We start from the raw sequence: 22,491 nt of genomic DNA on the forward strand, positions 1-22,491 counted from the left end.
AACTTTTCCTTGCTGGTGTTGCAATTTCACTGTTTTGGAGTGTAAAGAGCTGTACTGCTCAGATCAATACTAGTCATTATACTATGCAGGGCGAATACTTCAGACCTTCCTCTTCAGATTTGAAGAGCATAGTGTGAAGGTTGTATAAAATGTAATGTAATGTTAAAATAAAGATTTGTCTCCGTCCTTAGGGAGGCCTCAATACACACAGATATACGGTACATTCACGGCACAGCAATGTTTACTTATCCATTATTGGGTGATTAAATATCATGTGACCTTCTCCTACCAGGAAACTAAGAGCAGTTGGTGAAATCTGATATTACCGTAAGTAGAGTAGTGTATGCGTCTGTCCTCCTGTGGTTTCCCAAACAGCTGTCTGCAGCTTTGCTGGAAAAGGTACGTATACATTGTTGCGGCACCTGATCTGCAGGGCAAAATGCTTCTTTTTCGTATAAAATTCTGTATAAAATCTAAGAGAGTTGTGACATATTGGGATATGCATGTAGATAGATGGCGGTGAGATGCAGTATGAAGCCCTGCAGCCTGATAGTTGACATTATACTAATATATGAATACCTTCAGGCTTTTCCAGCAGCAACCTGGCGTGATCTGCAACCTTCAGATCTGTTGTGGAACTACAAGTCACAGCGGCATAAATTGCAACTCTCAGCAGTCTGCTTGAAGTTGTAAGATTGGGACATCTGGAAGCTGTAGGGCGCAGGTCATCGCTGCACGCTGCCTGAATACGGGAATCAGGAGTGCGAGATCTAGTGCTGCATGCTCTTCTGCTATACCGGTAACTGAGTGGGCACAGACAGCCACCATGACTGCTTCTGAGATATCCAAACAAAAAAAGTTGTTAAACCGCACCCTTAAGTGTCCAAGTCTTTAAAGACCAAGAGGTGCACGTCAAAACCAGGGTGTCCATCCCAGAACGTGTTCCATATCCAGAAAAATAAAAAAAACAGCGCCTCAAGCTGTAGCTTGAAAAAGGTCTCTGGGCCGAAACGTCGCCACAGGAGGCAGAATAAAATGTAAGATTTATCTTCACTACAGTTTGAGGCCATGTGAAGATGCCCCAAGGCCCCTTTCACAAGTCTAATTTTATTGTGCACATACCCATAAAATCTGCGTAACTTTTACAAAAAAAAGACATTTCCATTTTTGATCTAAGTCACTGATAAAACTCACCCATGTAAGTCTATGAGTCGGTGAAAAACTTTAACAACTCTCTGATGGCACCCTAGCTACATTTGTGTGCTTCCCTTTTTTCATTGAATGTTTGCTAGGTGAAGCCTGAGAAATCTCCGTCATTATTGTTTTTGCATGTTAAAAATCTAATAAAATACTATGCTAATTTAAAATGGTCAATTTTAAGATGCTAAAAGCTGACACACAGATCACACACTGCTGAAAATCTGATCTGAAACAATGATGGAGACCAGTTTTTCATACACAGGAAATACGGACTTGTTAAACTGGCCTAAGACTAGATTCAAACGATGCATCCACACCACGGTCCAGACTGCCCCGCGATGCCATCGGATTCTCAGCAAATAGAAAGAAGTCTAGCACTCAACTTAAGCGGCGAAAGATTTGATTTATTTGTAGCACTCGAAACGTTTCAGTCCATAAGGACTTTCATCAGTCACTACAAAGTCATAACAAAATAAACAAAATAAAGAGTACAACCAGTACAAAACAACGAAAGTATATACAAATGACAAAAAAACAAAATATCATATAAACATATAAAGCCGATAACAATGAGGACATCATAAACGATCATATCTGAGTAAATATATGAAGGCAGTGGATATATAGCAAATAGCTCCGTTCAGTGCCAAATGAGGTGATAGTGAGTTGTTGTGAGGACCGATATAGCAAGAAGAAAGCAAAAAGGGAACAAAAAACGTACCGTGCCGTTAGAAGCCCGTAGGGCTGGGTTCAGAAAGAGCAGGGATGCACAGAATGTGCCTAATAAAATGCAGAAAGAAGACAATCGGTAAATGGAGCAGGGGGGAAAGAGGAGAAAGAGGGCATATGTAAAAAAGGTACTTACAAAAAGCGCCGCCACAGCTTGCGTTATAGAGAATGGAGGTAAAATAGAGCTGTGAGGCAGAGAATAAAGGGTATAGATCAGAACCTGCAAAGGGTATCTGAAAGCTAGAGGCCATATATATGTGTGACATAAATAAGGGAAAAAGTAGGTACCTTAGTTAGAGTGCTGTAATGGTGGGGCAATGGCCGCACATCAGGATGTAGCACCCACAAGCTATAGAAAAGAGGGATAAATGCGCCATATAGTTCAAAGGAGTGGCAGCAGGCCAATATGTAGTAACAGTGGGTGAGTAGATGTTACCTGAAAGCGCTGGTGTTCGGGGTGAGGGGCACTGCCTCCAGACACGGTATCCACCGCTAGTCTGAGGAGTGTATAGCCCCATGTGTTTAAGTAACCAGGGGAGAGGAAGCTAAGTGAATGGGGGGCGGGACCGCCGAATCAGATGTGACAAAGCACAGCTTTTCGAGTGCTACAAATAAATCAAATCTTTTGCCGCTTAAGTTGAGTGCTAGACTTCTTTCTATTTGTATTGAAGGTCTGGGAACCTAGTCTAAGCACCACAGTATAGCTGTGCACACGGTGTTTTCTCTCATCGGATTCTCAGCGACATGCTGATTGAGGTGATGGCATGGATGGGTTACATCAAGGGCACTCCTCAAGCATAAAGTGTGAACACAGCCTTCTACCTTTTCTCTTTTTCAAGACAAAATCTTGTGTTCTACGATATGGAAAATGAAGTGTAAACAGGCTTACTAAAGGGAATCTCCAAGTGACAAGGTCTTAGTCTGCCGCCAAGTCTAGGTGCCTTATATGCCTGCTGCCACAGATGCCTCTTACCTGATACTACTTTACCCTGTTGAGTGTACCTTCCAAAGGTGCAATGATTATTCAATATTATATCCCAAAACAGCATTGGCCTCAGAAACCCTGACAAGAATGACACAGTCACCCTCTAACAATGCCAAAGTAGCTGGAACTCAATGGAAGAGTGCATTCAGTTATAATGAAAAAAGCTCCATGACACTTCCTTTAAAGAGAACCTGTCAGCAGGATTTTGCTCAGTAAACTACAGGCATTGTCATATTGATGTTTTTACACTGAATGAAATTACACCTGAGGTGAAGAAATCCGTCTTGTGGTTCTTGTGTAATCAGTGTTAGAAGTTTTCAGTTAATGAGATGCTCATACTGCGGGGAGGGACTGTAATCAGAGTCTTATGTTCCTGCTCTAAGCCAAAGAAACCAAGGAAAGACCGTCCCACAGGACACCCCGAAGCACAAACAGTCTGTCTTACTCTCTGTCTCTATAATGAGGAACATGTATGTGCTTCGGGACGGCCTGTGGGCCGGTCTTTCCTTGGTTTCTCTGGCTTAAAGCAGAAAGATAAGACTCCGCCTACAGTCCTGCCCCGGAGCATAGGCATATAATTAACTGAAATCTTATAACACTGATTAGTACACAAGAACCACAAGACGGATTTCTTCACAATAGGTATCATTTTAATCCGTATGACAGGACCACCCTGAAAATGCCTTTAGTTTGCTTAGCAAAATCCTGCTGACAGGTTCGCTTTAAGTGATTAAATGAAGATTTGTTTCACATCAGCAGGTCTGTGCAGGGCCAACGTTTTGCTCCAGTTGACCTTGTTCACAGCCTATGAAAATCACATGAACACTTTTGTAAGCATACATGTAGATTATGTAATACAAATGAAAAAACAAAACATGCAGCCAATCAATGCTGGCTTCACTCTCCCCCACTCTATGGGACGAATCAGACATAAAAAGGAAGTCAGAGCTGTTGCTCGCCAATCACTTCCTCTCGATGTTTGATTCGTCCGAAGGTGAAGAGAGGGAAGCCAGCTGTAATCAGTGCGTAGCCAGTTATCTTACAGCATTAACACTTGGAAAATAAGATATTACTTAGAGCTCACTGAAATCAATGTGTTGTCTGCGCAATACAGAGTTAGAGATGCTCCTCAATCCCCTCTACATTGTGATGAAGAGATGAAGATCTTTGAGAGTTGTCTTATTGGTATTTATAATGAGTTTCTCCAGTGTTAATCCTGGATATTGATTGTATTTACATTTTTGTTTGCTTTGCAGAGTATATAAAGTAGGAAAATGAGCTACACCAACACAGCAGTTCTTTTACGTTGCTGGAAATGTAGAAAATTTGTATCAAACTCAGCATGTATCATCAATGATGAAGAATGGACCCACACTCAGGTCAGTATTGGATTTACCATAATGCACTTCTCTAGTGCTGTTCTATGATTAGTGAGCCATTGGACTGTACTTTCCAATTTAAAGGAGTTTTAGAAACCAAGGGCCCTATTCTTCAAGATGTTTTTGCCAAAATTTTGGAGTAAGACATCTTTAAATTGATGGAAAAAATAGCACAATTTGAATTTGTGCGGAAATGTTGTGACTTCTGACATTTTAACATCACTCCTAGCCAGCACCATCACCTTTTAGAAACCTGGGAGTATCTGGGATGGGGCATAAAGTACCATAAATTACAGCAAACATGTATTCTAGTCCCTGACTCTAGTAACATTTCTGGCCATATTCATTAAGAGGCCTCTTGATGAATATCTATATATATAAGAGGCATCGTGATTACTCGCTAATCCCGCCCCCTGCACAGTAGCTCCGCCCCACCACATAATCACACATAATCCCGCCCCCAACCCCATTGCCACACACAATCCCGCCACCACCACATTACCACACACAATCCGCACATCACCACACATAATCCCGCCCCTCCACCACATCACCACACATAATCCCGCCTGCCCACCACATTACCACACATAATACCGCCCCCCACCCCATCACCACACATAATCCTGTCTCCCACATCACCACACATAATCCCGCCCCCACCACATCACCACACATAATCCTGCCCCCCACCACATTACCACACATAATCCGGCCCCCCCACATTACCACACGATGCTCCGTCCCCCCACATTACCACACGAGGCTCCGTCCCCACACATTACCACATGAGGCTCCATCCCCACACATTACCATACGATGCTCCGTCCCCCCACATTACCACACGAGGCTCTGTCCCCACACATTACCACATGAGGCTCCATCCCCGCACATTACCACACGAGGCTCCGTCCTCACACATGTGATTGTGTTTACAGAGAAATTTTTACTTAATTTATGTTTCGTTATGAACTTTGTTTAGATGCTGGAATAAATAAAAAATGCACATCTTACTGAATCCAGTTTGTTTTTGATTTTTCACTGTGAAAAAAATGTATTATTAGTATTAGTCAGATTTTTAATGTCGGCCCTCCCCCATACATAATAAAAACATTATAAGGGGGTCTCATGGCCTCACAGACACTGAAGGAACAATTTACATATGATTTTTACTGTGCCTGGTGTGGTAATTTGGAGACAAAGTTAGCTGTGGCAATAATGCCATGAGCAGTTAGAACCGGTTTTGTCCAGTCCTTTGGCGCCCAAAATAATGGTCGTTCATTGGCTGGTTTAGTTGTTGGCGGGCTTTTTATTGAATATAAAAAGCCCTGTTGGTACTTGGATACCTCATTCAATGGTTTTCTGAAGAAACCGAAGGTCCCACCCTCCCTCCCTTATTTTATGTATTCTTTCCTGTCGTGATCATTTGTTTTGTCGGAAAATCGCCCTTAGCGAGTGGATTGGTTTTATGGTGGTTAAACTGTTGGTTATTTTAAGAGTTAATTTAAGGAAAATTGGTGTATATTGAAATTCAAGCAACTCAAAAATAAATGACACGGCCATTAATTCCAAACATTGTCTGGTTTGTTTATTTATTTGAATGAATGGGCCTTGTGAGGCCATGATTATTATTGTTATTAACTTCATTTTAAGTTAATTTACTACCTACGTAAGCGCTATTGAATGTTGTCATTATTTACTTTAGTTTAATCACCAGAAGCATTAATAAGATAGCAATGAGCGTGCCGAGCGTTAGCTGGCTGGAAACAGCTAGTTGTGTATATAAGTGCTGTGTTTGATGGGGTTGAGCTCATTGCTCTATATGCCCCGGTCAAGCTCGTTTACGCCAAACTCCCCTAGCCATGCCTTTATAGAACCTGCTTTGTTTACTGGGAACAGTCATGGGGAACAGAGAAGGGCCTTCCCACTACTGTTCCCACAAAGTTGAAAGCTAAAATTGTTCACAATGTCTTGGTACACTAAAGGATTAAGATTTCCCTTCACTGGAATCGAGGGCCCTAGGTTGATCCCTGAACATCAACTTCATACCATTATCCCTTTTCCACCAAACTTTACAGTTGGCATAATGCAGTCAGGCATGTAACTGTCTACTGTCATTCTCCAAACCCAGACTTTTCATCCATTAGTTGTGGCAGCAATCAAGTGTAACAGAGCAGTGCTTTGGATATTTTGGGATGGTCAATAGGACAATAGGGTGGCTGGTTACTGCACTATCATTTTAATCAATTATTTTGGTGCACTAATTTGTAGTAACCTAATATAAGCAATAGGTAACTCCAGCTTTACTGGTCAGATGATAAGTTAAAAAAAAATAATTAATGGCCATCATTGCTTCAAAAGAGTATTCTCACCTTCCCCTTACTGTTGGGGTTCCTCAAGGATCAGTCCTATGCCCTCTCCTCTTCTTTTTGTATACTGCCCCTATTGGACAAACAATCAGTAGATTTGGGTTCCAGTCCCATCTCTATGCTGACGACACTCAATTATACACCTCTTCTCCTGTTATCACGCCAACCTTTTTAGAAAACACCAGTGATTGTCTTACCGCTGTCTCTAACATCATGTCCTCCCTCTATCTGAAACTGAACCTGTCAAAAACTGAACTCCTCATGTTCTCTCCCTCTACTAACCTACCTTTGCCTGACATTGCCATCTCCGTGTGCGGTTCCACCATTACTCCAAAGCAACATGCCTGCTGCCTTGGGGTCATACTTGATTCCGAGCTTTCATTCACCCCCCACATCCGATCACTGGCTCGCTCTTCTTATCTGCACCTCAAAAACATTTCTAGAATTCGCCCTTTTCTTACTTTTGACTCTGCAAAAACTCTTACTGTTTCACTTATTCATTCTCGTCTGGACTATTGTAACTCTCTACTAATCGGCCTCCCTCTTACCAAACTCTCCCCGCTCCAATCTGTCCTGAATGCTGCAGCCAGGATCATATTCCTCACCAACCGTTACACCGATGCCTCTACCCTGTGCCAGTCATTACACTGGCTACCCATCCACTCCAGAATCCAGTACAAAACTACTACCCTCATCCACAAAGCACTCCATGACTCAGCACCACCCTACATCTCCTCCCTGGTCTCAGTCTACCACCCTACCCGTGCCCTCCGCTCCGCTAATGACCTCAGGTTAGCATCCTCAATAATCAGAACCTCCCACTCCCGTTTCCAAGACTTTACACGTGCTGTGCCGATTCTTTGGAATGCACTACCTAGGTTAATACGATTAATCCCCAATCCCCACAGTTTTAAGCGTGCCCTAAAAACTCATTTGTTCAGATTGGCCTACCGCCTCAATGCATTAACCTAACGATTCCTGTGTGGCCTATCATAAAAAAAAACAAAAAAAAACAAAAACAAAACATAATCAGGTTCCTCGCATTATGTTCTCATACATTTTATACAGTTACAGTAATAGCCCTCTGTGTCTGTACTGCTACATACTTAGGCAGTTAACTGGTTCATGCAGCTTTACATGAACCCCCGAGCCTTACACTATGGCCGGTCCGAATAACTAAAGCAATTGTTACCATCCACCTCTCCTGTCTCCCCTTTTCCTCATAGTGTGTAAGCTTGCGAGCAGGGCCCTCATTCCTCTTGGTATCTATTTTGAACTGTGATTTCTGCTTTGCTGTAATGTCTATTGTCTGTACAAGTCCCCTCTATAATTTGTAAAGCGCTGCGGAATATGTTGGCGCTATATAAATAAAATTATTATTATTATAAAATTATTATTATTCTGCGATAAAAGCCATGGCTTGTTCTTTAGCTGGCACTCGCCACTGGTGACATCCAGGCTTTTCATGATTAAAAAGTATCTTCCTGTCATTTATTATGAACTTGAAGTGTGTGACCCTTCCGCAGGATTTCACGCCAGCAAATTCAACTGGGAGCTAGAAAACCCCGCAGATATTTAATGCATTAATGCTGTCCTTGTCACATGTCATTAAGCACTAAGAAAATTACATTTGTATTAGCACCGTACATTAAAAACAAGTGTAGGCAGGCTTGAGAAGTGCAATTTCATGGATGGGACAGGCAAATAATCCACAAATACTGATACTCCAGAACAATGGAATCAGCACTCATACTTTAATTTTTGTACTTATTATTATTCCTATGTGTCACTGTTGCTCCTGGGGTGGCTTAATTTATTCATAGAAAATTGCACTTAGAAACAGATGCTTAAATGTTTTATGAAAAACTACATTTTAGCAGCAAATGTATCGCTGGCAAGGTAAATTTGGAAAGAACGATATGTATTATCACTATTCTAAGTGTATGAATATGGAGTACAGAGGTATAATGTAAAAAGTTGTTCAGATCATTGATAGTAACTAATGACCCATCCTTAAGATAGGAGAACAATATCAGATCAGTAGTGGTCAAACACCCAGTAGGCATACGGCTCATATGGATCAGCTGTTACCAGTTCCCACAGTAGCCAAGTAGCAACCAGTGTACAGTGCTGGAACAGCACAGCTCCATACACTGTGTAGTGGCCATTCTCAGTACTATAGCTGGGCTCTTATTGAAGTGAATAGGACCTGACCTGCAGCACCCAAGAATGGTCACTACGCAGTGTACGAAGCTGTTCTATTTCACTCTGTACACTGGTTACTACTGGGCATGGGCATCATGTATCAGGCACTAACTGTATGATTTCAGCCATACAGTGGAAAAATAAGTATTTGATGCAATGCCTATTTTGTAAGTTTTCCCACCTACAAAGAATGGACAGGTCTGTAATTTAATCACAGGTACACTTCAAACTGTAAAGCGCTGCGGAATATGTTAGCGCTATATAAAAATAAAGATTATTATTATTATTATTATTATTATTATTATTATTAACTGTGAGAGACAGAATCTAAAAATAAAAATTAGAACATCACATTGTATCATTTTAACCCCTTAGTGACCAGGCCAATTTTTTTAAATCTGACATGTGTCACTTTATGTAGTAATAACTCTGGAAAGCTTCAACATATCCTGGTGATTTTGAGATTGTATTTTAAGATAATGGTGAATTTAGGTTTGTGTGTTTTGCTTTTATTTATAAAAATGTAAAAAAAATGACAACATTTTTTAAAAATGTAAAATTTTCAAACTTTGAATGATTATCCCTTTAAGGCCGGAGTTACACTAAACGTGTGAAAAATCAGTCCGAGTCTCCCTGCCTAGAGTGGCATGAGTGTAATGCAAGTGTCATGCGAGTACAATCCGATTTTTCACACCATGGTGCTGTCAGACAGGGAATAGGAGTTAACAGCCAATTAATTCACTTCCCCTATGTGATGTCAGTGCAGGCTCGGTGGGAAATTTTCTCAGGGCACTCACACTGATATCATAGGCTGTGAACTTTCTCACGCTCATGGTGCTGTCAGATAGATAATAGGAGTTCACTGGGAGACATTGAGCACACAGTACTCAGTGTTTCTGGTGGATGACAGCCTGTATGGTCGCATCATACAACCATGCATCCTGCCATCTAGATGTAGCAGACCTAGGCCCGTCGTGGGACAATTGGATTAGCAACATATCTGCAGAAAGCTGAGGAATATATTTGTTTGTTTTTTTAACTCTTTTGCAGATGACGAGGGTGTCGGTGGAATGGGCAATGCCGTAAGTATGGTTTAATTAAGATTTATTAAAGGACTTTATTTTGGGTGTCTGTGTGTTCATACAATGTGACTATGGGGTTAGTAATGGGGGTGTCTTATTGATGCCTCTCCATAACTAACATGGAGGCTTGATGTCACCTGACAATACAAAAGTGACATCAACTCCCCCAACTATCACCTCACTTGCCATCACTATAGGGCAAGTGGGAAGAGCGAAGCTAAGTGCCAGAATTGGCACCTCTTAGAGATGTACCTTTCCTGGGGTAGCTGTGAGCTGATGTTTTTAGCCTGGGAGTAGCCAGTACCATTGGCTCTGCAGTATCAATTCCCTCTGCTAGTTGCGAAAATTACGGTGGAGCCCACGCCATTTTTTCAGAAAAGTTATATTTTATTAATGAAATGCATGTACAGAAAGCTGCACACACACACTGTACTAATTGTATTTGTCACTGACATCTGTATATCTAACCTATTCTATCTGTATTTACTGTATGTAATCCATTTGTTCTGTCCTGTTGGCACCTGCAGTTATTTTACAGAACACGTCAGATGAATTACCGGCTTTCCTTCTATCTATCTATGTAATACATATACATACAGTATATATGTGCGTGTCACTGGCATCTATATATCTATGTATTCTATGTGTATATATCTATTCTATTCTAACCTGTCACCTTAACTGTACGTGGCACATGTATTGTTAGCTTTTATTCTGTCTAATATATATATATGTATATATATATATATATACATATATATATATTGTGGTTGGGCGCCTCACTCAGCTGGACACAGAGGTAGCTCTGGAACACCGTCTCTTCAAGAAAGTGCTTGGTTTATTGTAGCATCATAAACCAAGCTTAAAAGTAAACACAGCCCTCCGGGCAAACAGCAAAGCAAAGAAACAAAAGAAAGAGAACACAGTCCTTTTTCCTAGCAGGACTAGACCGCTAACACACAGCAGTGTGCATGGTTCAGTTAGGGCACACAACTCCCTGGAGTCCTATATCTCCAGGAACCACTGAACACTGAAAGCTCTGCCAGTCAGCCATTTAAGCCCTGACCTTGTGACTCATTCATTGTGTGACTGATCACATGTTTCTGACATCACACAGCTCCTGGCAGTTTTTCAGGAGGAGATTCGTGGACATTCTCCCTACCGCTCTATGAATGTCCACTAAAACCAGCCCATTATATAATTTTATATACCGTCCAAACATGCAGTGCTGGGAGAAACTAATCTGGTTTCACATCACTGACGCGATCACGTGCAGTGACACTTATCTCCTGTCCATCACTTCACCAGTGACTCTGTCACATATCCTCCCCCCTCTGCCCAAAGCCGGGGGTTTTGGCACCTTCACTCCCTAAACAGGGGACTCTGGACAGGGCATCTCCCATGCAACCTCCCTGGCCTGTGCTCCACATGGAAAGTGAAGTCCTGGAGCACCAGAAACCACCTAGTCACATGGTCACGTTTCCCTTCTTTTCCCTCATCCATCACAGGTGTGCATGATCAGATATTAGCCTGAACTTTCTGCCTAGTAGGTAGTACCTCAGGGTGTCGATTACCCAATTGATGGCCAAGCACTCCTTCTTCACGATGGCATAGTTTTCTCACAGGAGGAGAGTTTCCTACTCAGGCATAGGACTGGGTGTTCATCTATTACCTGGAAATGTACTGCTCCTAAACTGACTTTAGAGGCATCCGTCTGGAGCACAAACTCCTTCGTGAAGTCGGGTGTGACCAAGACTGGCTATCTAGACAGGACAAGCTTCAACTCCTGGAATGCCATCTCTGCTTCAGAGGACCATTTGACCATCGTCAGCTTTGTGCCCTTGAGAAGATCAGTCAGAGGGGTAGCTATCATGGCAAAGTTTGGGATAAATTGATGATAATATCCCACAATTCTGAGGAATGTCCTGACCTGCTTTTTGGAGACCAGCTGTGGTCACTTATGGATTACCCCCACTTTGTCTACTTGCGGCTTTATCTCACCTTTTCCAATGATATAGCCCAAGTATTTCGCCTCTTGTTTTCTGAGGGTGCACTTTTTCGGGTTTATAGTAAACCCCACTTTGCTTAGGGCATCGAGTACCGGATGGACCTTCGGCAGGTGACTTCCCCAATCTGGGCTGAAAATAACAATGTTGTCTAAATAAGCGGTGGCGTACTTCTTGTGAGGGCCATAAAATGCAGTCCACAGCCTTCTGGAAGGTGACTGGGGCTCCTTGTAGTCCGAACGGCATCCTGGTATATTGAAATCACCCATCAAGCGTAGGTAAGGCCGTCTTCTCCTTGGCACTTGAGACAAGAGAATTTGCCAGTACTTACTCGTTAGGTCCAGGGTGGTGATGTACCTGGCTGACCCTAGCCTCTCAGTAAGTTCATCGACCTGAGGCATCGAATACACGTCGAACTTGGACACCTCATTAAACTTCCTGCAGTTGTTAGAAGTGTCGCTCTCCACTTGGCTTCGGCACTAGGACAATAGGGCTGGACCAGCCGCTCTTTGACTCCTCGATGACACCCAGGCTCAACAGTCTTTTCACCTCCTGGGAGATCACCTCACGGCGAGCTTCAAGAATCTGATACGACCTTTGGTTCACCCTCACATGTGGTTCAGTCAGGATCTCATGCTCCACCCCTTGCATACATTCTGGTAACTCTGAAAACAGGTCTCAGTTCCGCTGAAGCAGCTCACGGCACTGTTGTTTAAGGGCCGGTGACAGTGTCTCTGCCACTGTGACATCCTTGACCTTGTCTTCAGGATGGGCTCCTAGGCATGGTGCTTCTACCGGATCCTTGTCTAACCACAGCTTTAGCAGTTTAACGTGGTACACTAGGTACTGTTTCCTTCTCTCTGATTGGTGGACATTATAGTTCACATCACTCAACTTCTCGACCACTTCGTATGGCCCTTGCCACTTGGCCAGAAATTTACTCTCCACTGTGGGCATCAACATGAGCACCCAGTCCCCAGGGCTAAACTGTCTCAGCCTCGCGTCCCGGTTGTAGAGCCTCGCCTGGGCTTCTTGTGCTTGAAGGAGACTCTCCTTCAGAATCTGCATCACCCTTGCAATTCAATCCTGCATTTGGACTTTGCAAGTCCCTGGGGGTGCCGTCCGTGAGACTCGAATGGTGAGAACCCTGTATAAGCCTGGGGAACTTCTCTGATGGAGAACAGTAGGTATGGCAGGAGGCAATCCCAATCTCATCCATCCTTCTCCACGACCTTCCTCAACATGGACTTCAGGGTCTTATTGAACCTCTCCACGAGGCCGTCTGTCTGCGGATGGTACACTGATGTTCTAAGATGGGTTATCTGAAGGGCCTTGCACAACTCCCTCATTGCCTTGGATATAAAAGGTGTCCCTTGGTCCATCAGGATCTCTTTCGGCAGGCCTGTCCGGAAGAAAATATGAACTAGCTCTCATGCTACACTCTGGGGGGAGGAGTTTCTCAGAGGTACCGCTTAAGGGTACCGTATAGCGTAGTCCATTACCACGAGGATGTACTGATGACCCCTGGCTGACTTGACTAATGGCCCAACCAGGTCCATGGCAATCTGGTTGAACAGTACTTTGATTATGGGTAACGGAACTAGGGGACTGTGGAAGTGGGATACAGGGGCAGTTAGTTGACAGGTAGGGCAGGAGCGGTAGAAATTAACAATATCCCTGTGACACCCAGGCCAGTAAAACCTCTGAAGGACTCATTCTTGGGTCTTATCTACACCTAGATGCCCCACCTACACCTAGATGCTAGAAGGGCCAGGTCTAGCATCCTACGCCTATAGGATCCCGGGACTAGCAGCTGCTCTAATACTTCCTCTCTCTGTTTAGTAACCCGATACAACATCTCCCCATTGACCACAAAGTATGGGAGCCTGGTGTCGGCCCCTGGCTCTTAGGCAATCCCATTTATCACAGTCATGTTCTCCCATACATTTTTCAAAGTCAAGTCCTGCATTTGTGCAGTCCCTAAATTCCTGCCAGAAACCTCCAGATCAGAAACTTCAGGGATTCAAGCTTGAGGAGGCTAATTTGCATATTCCAGGTGCCTTCTGGGAAAAGCGAAGAGTCTCCCTAAGCTAGAAGATCGTTGGGTACAGCCGGGACCAGCTGCTTGGAAAGAATCACCAAACCAGGGATTCAAGCTTGAGGAGGCTAATTTGCATATTCCAGGTGCCTTCTGGGAAAAGCAAAGAGTCTCCCTAAGCTAGAAGATCATTGGGTACAGCCGGGACCAGCTGCTTGGAAAGAATCACCAAACCTGTAGGACATTAATGCAAGAAAGCTTGGCTGAGTAGATTACACAAGAAGGAAAACACACAGCAACTCAGCAGGATCTAGGAGCAACATGGCAGATGTGACAACCTACATGGTGAGCTGCAGCATGTGCTACATGTTCACAGATCGACCAGAAAAAGAATTAAATTTCACCTGTCAGAAGTGTAGACTAGTGGCCCTTTTAGAAGAAAAGGTGCGGGGTCTGGAAGAAAGAATAGCAACTTTGAAACTCATCAAAGAGAATGAAGACTTTCTAGACAGAACAGAAGCATCTCTACTGGTCACAGAAGGTGAAAAAAGTGTCAGAGAACCTCCAAAAGCAGATGAGTGGAAGCATGTGACCAAAAGAAGCAAGAAGACCATGGAGAAATCACCAACCACACAACTGAAGAACCGATATCAAATCTTTGTAGAGGATGAAGATGGCACACCTAAGGATGAAGCAATACCAGCAAGCAAAAAAGAAAAGGGCACACAGCAACAAGTGACAGCAAAAAGTACAGCCAAGAAGCAACGAAGAGTGGTGGTGGTGGGAGACTCACTACTGAGAGGCACAGAAGCAGCCATCTGCAGACCGGACATAACTGCAAGAGAAGTATGCTGCCTTCCAGGTGCGATGATCAAGGATGTGACCGATAGGATACCAAAGCTCTTCAACTCCAAGGACGTCCACCCATTTCTTCTGATACATGTTGGCACCAATGACACGGCAAGGAAGGACCTACCGACAATCTGCAAAGACTTTGAAGAGTTGGGGAAGAAAGTAAAGGAACTGGATGCACAGGTAGTTTTTTCTTCTATCCTTCCAGTAGACGGGCATGGCACCAGGAGATGGAACAGGATCCTTGATGCAAACAACTGGCTAAGACGATGGTGCAGACAACAAGGATTCGGATTCCTGGACCACGGTGTGAATTACTTGTACGATGGACTCCTCGCCAGAGACGGACTACACCTCAACAAACCTGGGAAACACACATTCGCCAGAAGACTCGCTACACTCATCAGGAGGGCGTTAAACTAGAAGAAGAGGGGACGGGAAGAAAAACATTAGACTTGAACAAAGAAGATCCAGGAAAACATACTCAGAAGAGAGGTAAGAACATTTCTAAAACAATCCACAGCGAGGAGATTGGAACAAAACAAAATCCTCTAAACTGCATGCTCGCAAACGCCAGAAGCCTGACAAACAAGATGGAAGAACTAGAAGCAGAAATATCTACAGGTAACTTTGACATAGTGGGAATAACCGAGACATGGTTAGATGAAAGCTATGACTGGGTAGTTAACTTACAGGGTTACAGTCTGTTTAGAAAGGATCGTAAAAATCGGAAAGGAGGAGGGGTTTGTCTCTATGTAAAGTCTTGTCTAAAGTCCACTTTAAGGGAGGATATTAGCGAAGGAAATGAGGATTTCGAGTCCATATGGGTCGAAATTCATGGAGGGAAAAATGGTAACAAAATTCTCATTGGGGTCTGTTACAAACCCCCAAATATAACAGAAACCATGGAAAGTCTACTTCTAAAGCAGATAGATGAAGCTGCAACCCATAATGAGGTCCTGGTTATGGGGGACTTTAACTACCCGGATATTAACTGGGAAACAGAAACCTGTGAAACCCATAAAGGCAACAGGTTTCTGCTAATAACCAAGAAAAATTATCTTTCACAATTGGTGCAGAATCCAACCAGAGGAGCAGCACTTTTAGACCTAATACTATCTAATAGACCTGACAGAATAACAAATCTGCAGGTGGTCGGGCATCTAGGAAATAGCGACCACAATATTTTACAGTTTCACCTGTCTTTCACCAGGGGGACTTGTCAGGGAGTCACAAAAACACTGAACTTTAGGAAGGCAAATAAGAATACAGATAATAAATGGGAAATGTTTAAGAACATCCTAAATAGGCACTGTAAGCGGTTTATACCTTGTGGGAATAAAAGGACTAGAAATAGGAAAAACCCAATGTGGCTAAACAAAGAAGTAAGACAGGCAATTAACAGTAAAAAGAAAGCATTTGCACTACTAAAGCAGGATGGCACCATTGAAGCTCTAAAAAACTATAGGGAGAAAAATACTTTATCTAAAAACCTAATTAAAGCTGCCAAAAAGGAAACAGAGAAGCACATTGCTAAGGAGAGTAAAACTAATCCCAAACTGTTCTTCAACTATATCAATAGTAAAAGAATAAAAACTGAAAATGTAGGCCCCTTAAAAAATAGTGAGGAAAGAATGGTTGTAGATGACGAGGAAAAAGCTAACATATTAAACACCTTCTTCTCCACGGTATTCACGGTGGAAAATGAAATGATAGGTGAAATCCCAAGAAACAATGAAAACCCTATATTAAGGGTCACCAATCTAACCCAAGAAGAGGTGCGAAACCGGCTAAATAAGATTAAAATAGATAAATCTCCGGGTCCGGATGGCATACACCCACGAGTACTAAGAGAACTAAGTAATGTAATAGATAAACGATTATTTCTTATTTTTAGGGACTCTATAGCGACGGGGTCTGTTCCGCAGGATTGGCGCATAGCAAATGTGGTGCCAATATTCAAAAAGGGCTCTAAAAGTGAACCTGGAAATTATAGGCCAGTAAGTCTAACCTCTATTGTTGGTAAAATATTTGAAGGGTTTCTGAGGGATGTTATTCTGGATTATCTCAATGAGAATAACTGTTTAACTCCATATCAGCATGGGTTTATGAGAAATCGCTCCTGTCAAACCAATCTAATCAGTTTTTATGAAGAGGTAAGCTATAGGCTGGACCACGGTGAGTCATTGGACGTGGTATATCTCGATTTTTCCAAAGCGTTTGATACCGTGCCGCACAAGAGGTTGGTACACAAAATGAGAATGCTTGGTCTGGGGGAAATTGTGTGTAAATGGGTTAGTAACTGGCTTAGTGATAGAAAGCAGAGGGTGGTTATAAATGGTATAGTTTCTAACTGGGTCGCTGTAACCAGTGGGGTACCGCAGGGGTCAGTATTGGGACCTGTTCTCTTCAACATATTCATTAATGATCTGGTAGAAGGTTTACACAGTAAAATATCGATATTTGCAGATGATACAAAACTATGTAAAGCAGTTAATACAAGAGAAGATAGTATTCTGCTACAGATGGATCTGGATAAGTTGGAAACTTGGGCTGAAAGGTGGCAGATGAGGTTTAACAATGATAAATGTAAGGTTATACACATGGGAAGAAGGAATCAATGTCACCATTACACACTGAATGGGAAACCACTGGGTAAATCTGACAGGGAGAAGGACTTGGGGATCCTAGTTAATGATAAACTTACCTGGAGCAGCCAGTGCCAGGCAGCAGCTGCCAAGGCAAACAGGATCATGGGGTGCATTAAAAGAGGTCTGGATACACATGATGAGAGCATTATACTGCCTCTGTACAAATCCCTAGTTAGACCGCACATGGAGTACTGTGTCCAGTTTTGGGCATCGGTGCTCAGGAAGGATATAATGGAACTAGAGAGAGTACAAAGGAGGGCAACAAAATTAATAAAGGGGATGGGAGAACTACAATACCCAGATAGATTAGCGAAATTAGGATTATTTAGTCTAGAAAAAAGACGACTGAGGGGCGATCTAATAACCATGTATAAGTATATAAGGGGACAATACAAATATCTCGCTGAGGATCTGTTTATACCAAGGAAGGTGACGGGCACAAGGGGGCATTCTTTGCGTCTGGAGGAGAGAAGGTTTTTCCACCAACATAGAAGAGGATTCTTTACTGTTAGGGCAGTGAGAATCTGGAATTGCTTGCCTGAGGAGGTGGTGATGGCGAACTCAGTCGAGGGGTTCAAGAGAGGCCTGGACGTAGATCTGGGGATTTATTATGATGGAATATAGGCTGAACTGGATGGACAAATGTCTTTTTTCGGCCTTACTAACTATGTTACTATGTTACTATGTTCAGGTTCACTGATATCCATCTCGTCCTCATCACTGGCCAGAACACACAATGGGAACTCATCCATCTCCGACTGTGGTAAGGTTTCAACAGGGTTGAGCTGGCTCCTGTCTGCGCCCTTTGACAGCTCCGCCTTTCCCCACAAGTCCCAAAAAGGCTGAAGTCCCTCCCAATTATCACGGGGTGCAGCAAACCTTTGACCACCTCGACCTCATGGGATGCCTAACCCCAGTTTGTTTTAACTGACACTCCCATGTGTTTCCCTGGGTTTAACTGATGGGGTAATGTGGCCCTTACCATTTATTTACACGGGACATTCATGCAGGCAGGGTAGGCATAGTAGGAGCAGCACCTTCTCAAGCTACAGGCCATCTTTTCAGAGGACAAGGGGCACCTGGCAGCTAAATGTCCAGGACTGCAACACCTCCAGCAAAGCAAGTCTTTACCCGTGATCTTTGACAACCCCTCAGTGACCCCTTGGGATCTAGAACTTCCCCAGTGGTGGCTTTACTACCCTTCCTTTGTGGCTTGGGTTCTTGCTGAATACCCCAGTATGAGGATATACCACCCCCTGGCTTCCTTAGGGACTTCTCGACCACCTGGAACCGTACCACTAGGCCCACCAGTTCATCTGCATTTTGGGGATCTCCCTGGACAACCCAGGTCTGCACCAGCCTAGGAAGGGAATGCACAAACCGGTCCATGACAACGCACTTGACTATCTGGGCTGGGGTGGATTCCGGGTGCAGCCATTTTTGCACCAGATGTAGCAGGTTGAACATTTGAGATCGAGGCGGTTTGTCCCCACAGTATGCCCAGTGGTGAACCCTTTGTGCTCTGACTGACATAGTCACTCCTGCGTGTGTCAAAATTTCAGTCTTTAACTTGGAAAACTCCTGCGCATCCTGTAATGCCAAATCATAATAGGCCTTCTGGGACTCACCAGTCAAATAGAGGGCCAGTACCTCTGCCCACTGCCCTGGCAGTAGCTTCTCACGCTCTGCTACCCACTCGAAGGCAGTTAAAAAAGCCTCCACATCATCCCCAGGGGTCATTTTTTGCATGGTTCGTCTTACTGTCTTCCGGATGTACATGTCGTCACCTGAACTTGGGGGAGGGGTTGCTGACCTTCCACAAACCACTTCTGCCAGCAAGTCAATCTGCTGTTGGTGTTGCTGATGCTGCTGCTGCATTTATTGTATAAGCAACTTACTGGTCTCTTGCTGCACCATCTGCTGCTGCTTCTGCTGTAATTGCTGTTGTTGTAGCTGTTGTTGCTGCTGGGCTTGTAACAGATGTTTGAGTAGGTCCTCCATCTTGCCTGACATCTACGCTGGCTTGTGGCCATCACACGTGTTTGCAGGGAAACTGCCCGCACTTCTAACACCACCTAGGGTAGAGCGCATCACTCAACTGGACACAGAGGTATCTCTGGAACACCGTCTCTTCAAGAAAGTGCTTGCTTTATTGTAGCATCATAAACCAAGCTTAAAAGTAAACACAGCCCTCCGGGCAAAACAGCAAAGCAAAGAAACAAAAGAAAGAGAACACAGTCCTTTTTCCTAGCGAGATCAGACCGCTAATACACAGCAATGTGCATGGTTCAGTTAGGGCACACAACTCCCTGGAGTCCTATCTCTCCAGGAGCCACTGAACACTGAAAGCTCTGCTAGTCAGCCATTTAAGCCCTGACCTTGTGACTCCTTCATCATGTGACTGATAACATAATTCTGACATCACACAGTTCCTGGCAGTTTATCAGGAGGAGATACGTGGACATTCTCCCTCCAGCTCTATGAATGTAACTAAAACCAGCCCATTATATAATTTTATATATACCGTCCCAACACGCAGTGTTGTAGGAAACTAATCTGGTTTCACATCACTGACGCAATCATGCGCAGTGACATGTATCTCCCCTCCATCACTTCACCAGTGACTCTGTCACAATATCTTGAAGAATATTTCCTTTTGTTAAAATTGTACTGCATTCGGATGTAAATCAGATGCTAGTTGTGAAAAATCGGATTGTACTCGCATGACACTTGCATTACACTGGTGCGACTCTCGGCAGTGAGACTCGGACCAATTTTTCATACGTTTAATGTGACTCCGGCCTAATAAATAACATTTCCCTCATGTCTGCTTTACATCAGCACCATTTGCAAAACATTGTTTTATTTTGTTAGCATTTTTGAAGGTTTAAGCATGTAGCAGTAACTTTTTATTTTTTTTAAGGAAATTTACAAAACTCATTTTTTTATGGACCTGTTAAGTTTTGAAGTGACTTAGGGATTCCATATATTGGAAACTCCCAAAAGTGTTACCATTTTAAAAATCACACCCCTCGACGTATTTAAAATTGCTTCAAGTTTTTCATTAACCATTCAGGTGCTTTTCAGGAATTAATGCAAAGTGGCATAACATGAAAAAGTTTATTTTTACCATCTAAATTTTGATAACTTTTTAACAGGCCGCTATCGCCTGCAGACGCTAAATCCATTATTTGGCCATGAATTGTCATCACAAACATCAGGACAACATAATCATGATATCAGCATGCCAAGGGGTTAAAGAGGATGCCCATACACTCTGTTAACCATTTAGATGCAATAGTTACTATTTGCAGCAGCATCTAACAGGTTAAACACCCATGGTTGGTGCCAACACTGATTGTGGCTGATGCAGCAAGTTGTTAGCTATAGTGTACAGCTGACAGCTACATGATTTTCACCTGTCAGGGCATGGTAGTCTCTCATATCGCAGGTCAGTAAAAAGATGTATTGGTGGTCAATAAGGGGTTAAATAATTAAAGATCATTTTATCGCTTCAAATAAGTATTTGATTACCTACCAACCAGCAAGAATTCTGGCTCTCACAGACTTGTTAGTTTTTCTGTAAGACACCCTCCTACTCTGTACTCATTACCTTTATTGCACCTGTTTGAACTCATTACCTGCATAAAAGACACCTGTCCCCACACTCAATCAATCACACTAAAACCTCTCCACCATGGCCAAGACCAAAGCCCTGTCTAAGGACACCAGGAACAAGATTAGACCTGCACAAGGCTGGGATGGACTACAGGACAATAGGCAAACAGCTTGGTGAGAAGGAAACAACTGTGGAAGAAACACAAGATAACTCGTGGGGTAAGGATGATTCTGAGAAAGGCCAGGAATCAGCCAGAACTACATGGGAGGGCCTGGTCAATGACCTGAAGAGAGCTGGGACCACAGTTTCAAACATTGCTGTTAGTAACACACTTCGCCGTCATTAAAATGCTGCAGGGCACGTCAGGTCCCCCTGCTCCTTATGCCAGCACATGCCAAGGCCCGTTTGAAGTTCACCAATGACCATCTGGAGGATCCAGAGGAGGCATGGGAGAAGGTGATGTAGTCAGTTGAGACCAAAATATAACGTTGTTATATCAACTCCACTTGCCGTGTTTGGAGGAAGAAGAAGGATGAGTGCAACCCAAACAACACCGTCCAAACCGTGAAGCATGGTGGGGGAAATATCATACTTTGGGGGAGCTTTTCTGCAAAAGGAACAGGACTACTGCACCTTATTGAAGGGAGGATGGAGTTCAAACTCAATGTTGCCCAGCGACAGCCCCAAAACCTGAAAGATCTGGAGAAGATCTGTGTGGAGGAGTGTGCCAAAATTGCTGCTGCAGTGTGTGCAAACTTGGTCAAGAACTACAGGAACTACGTCTGACCTCTGTAATTGCAAACAAGGGTTTCCGTACCAAATGTTAAGTTCTGTTTTTCTATTGTATCAATTACTTATTTCATGCATTAAAATGCAAATGAAGTATGTAAAAATCATGCAATGTGATTTTCTGGAATTTTTTTTAGATTCGGTCTCTCACAGTTAAAGTGTACTTACAATAAAAATTACAGGCCTCCCCATTGTTTATAGGTGCAGAGAACTTGCAAAATCGGCAATGTATCAAATACTTATTTTCCCCACTGTATATGTTTAACTTTTAAAAAGGGAATAACATGATTGAAAAGCTTTTTTTAGCATTACTAATCTATTGTTAAGAAATTTTATTATGTTTTATTATAGAGACATTGCAATATTTGTGTTTGCTATTTGATGATCTTTGATTATTATACATAGTATTTTCTGTATATTGATACTATCTAGGATCTCTATATATTTCTTATATTTCTTATGATTTTCTGTTACTGTTGGTGCTTCTTCTCACCCAGACGCGCTGCTCATGTGCGCTGCTGTGGTCCCACACCTGGTGCAGTGTCCGGCTGCCGTGGTCACCATGGGGACGACGATGTTCCTCCCCC

At 43.2% G+C, this 22,491-nt stretch overlaps 1 protein-coding gene across 1 annotated transcript in view; it reads left to right on the forward strand.

Annotated features, from left to right (window-relative positions):
• Window positions 1-339: 339 nt before the first annotated feature.
• Window positions 340-22,491, forward strand: part of RNF180 (ring finger protein 180) — a 159,337-nt gene continuing 137,185 nt past the window's right edge. The window contains exons 1-2 of the mRNA XM_069749334.1: window positions 340-399; window positions 4,171-4,293. Coding sequence (XP_069605435.1) covers window positions 4,189-4,293 — 105 coding nt within the window. The 5' untranslated portion in view covers window positions 340-399; window positions 4,171-4,188. The remainder of the gene's footprint in view (window positions 400-4,170; window positions 4,294-22,491) is intronic.

Source organism: Ranitomeya imitator, chromosome 1, assembly GCF_032444005.1.
Source record: "Ranitomeya imitator isolate aRanImi1 chromosome 1, aRanImi1.pri, whole genome shotgun sequence".
Classification (NCBI taxonomy): domain Eukaryota; kingdom Metazoa; phylum Chordata; class Amphibia; order Anura; family Dendrobatidae; genus Ranitomeya; species Ranitomeya imitator.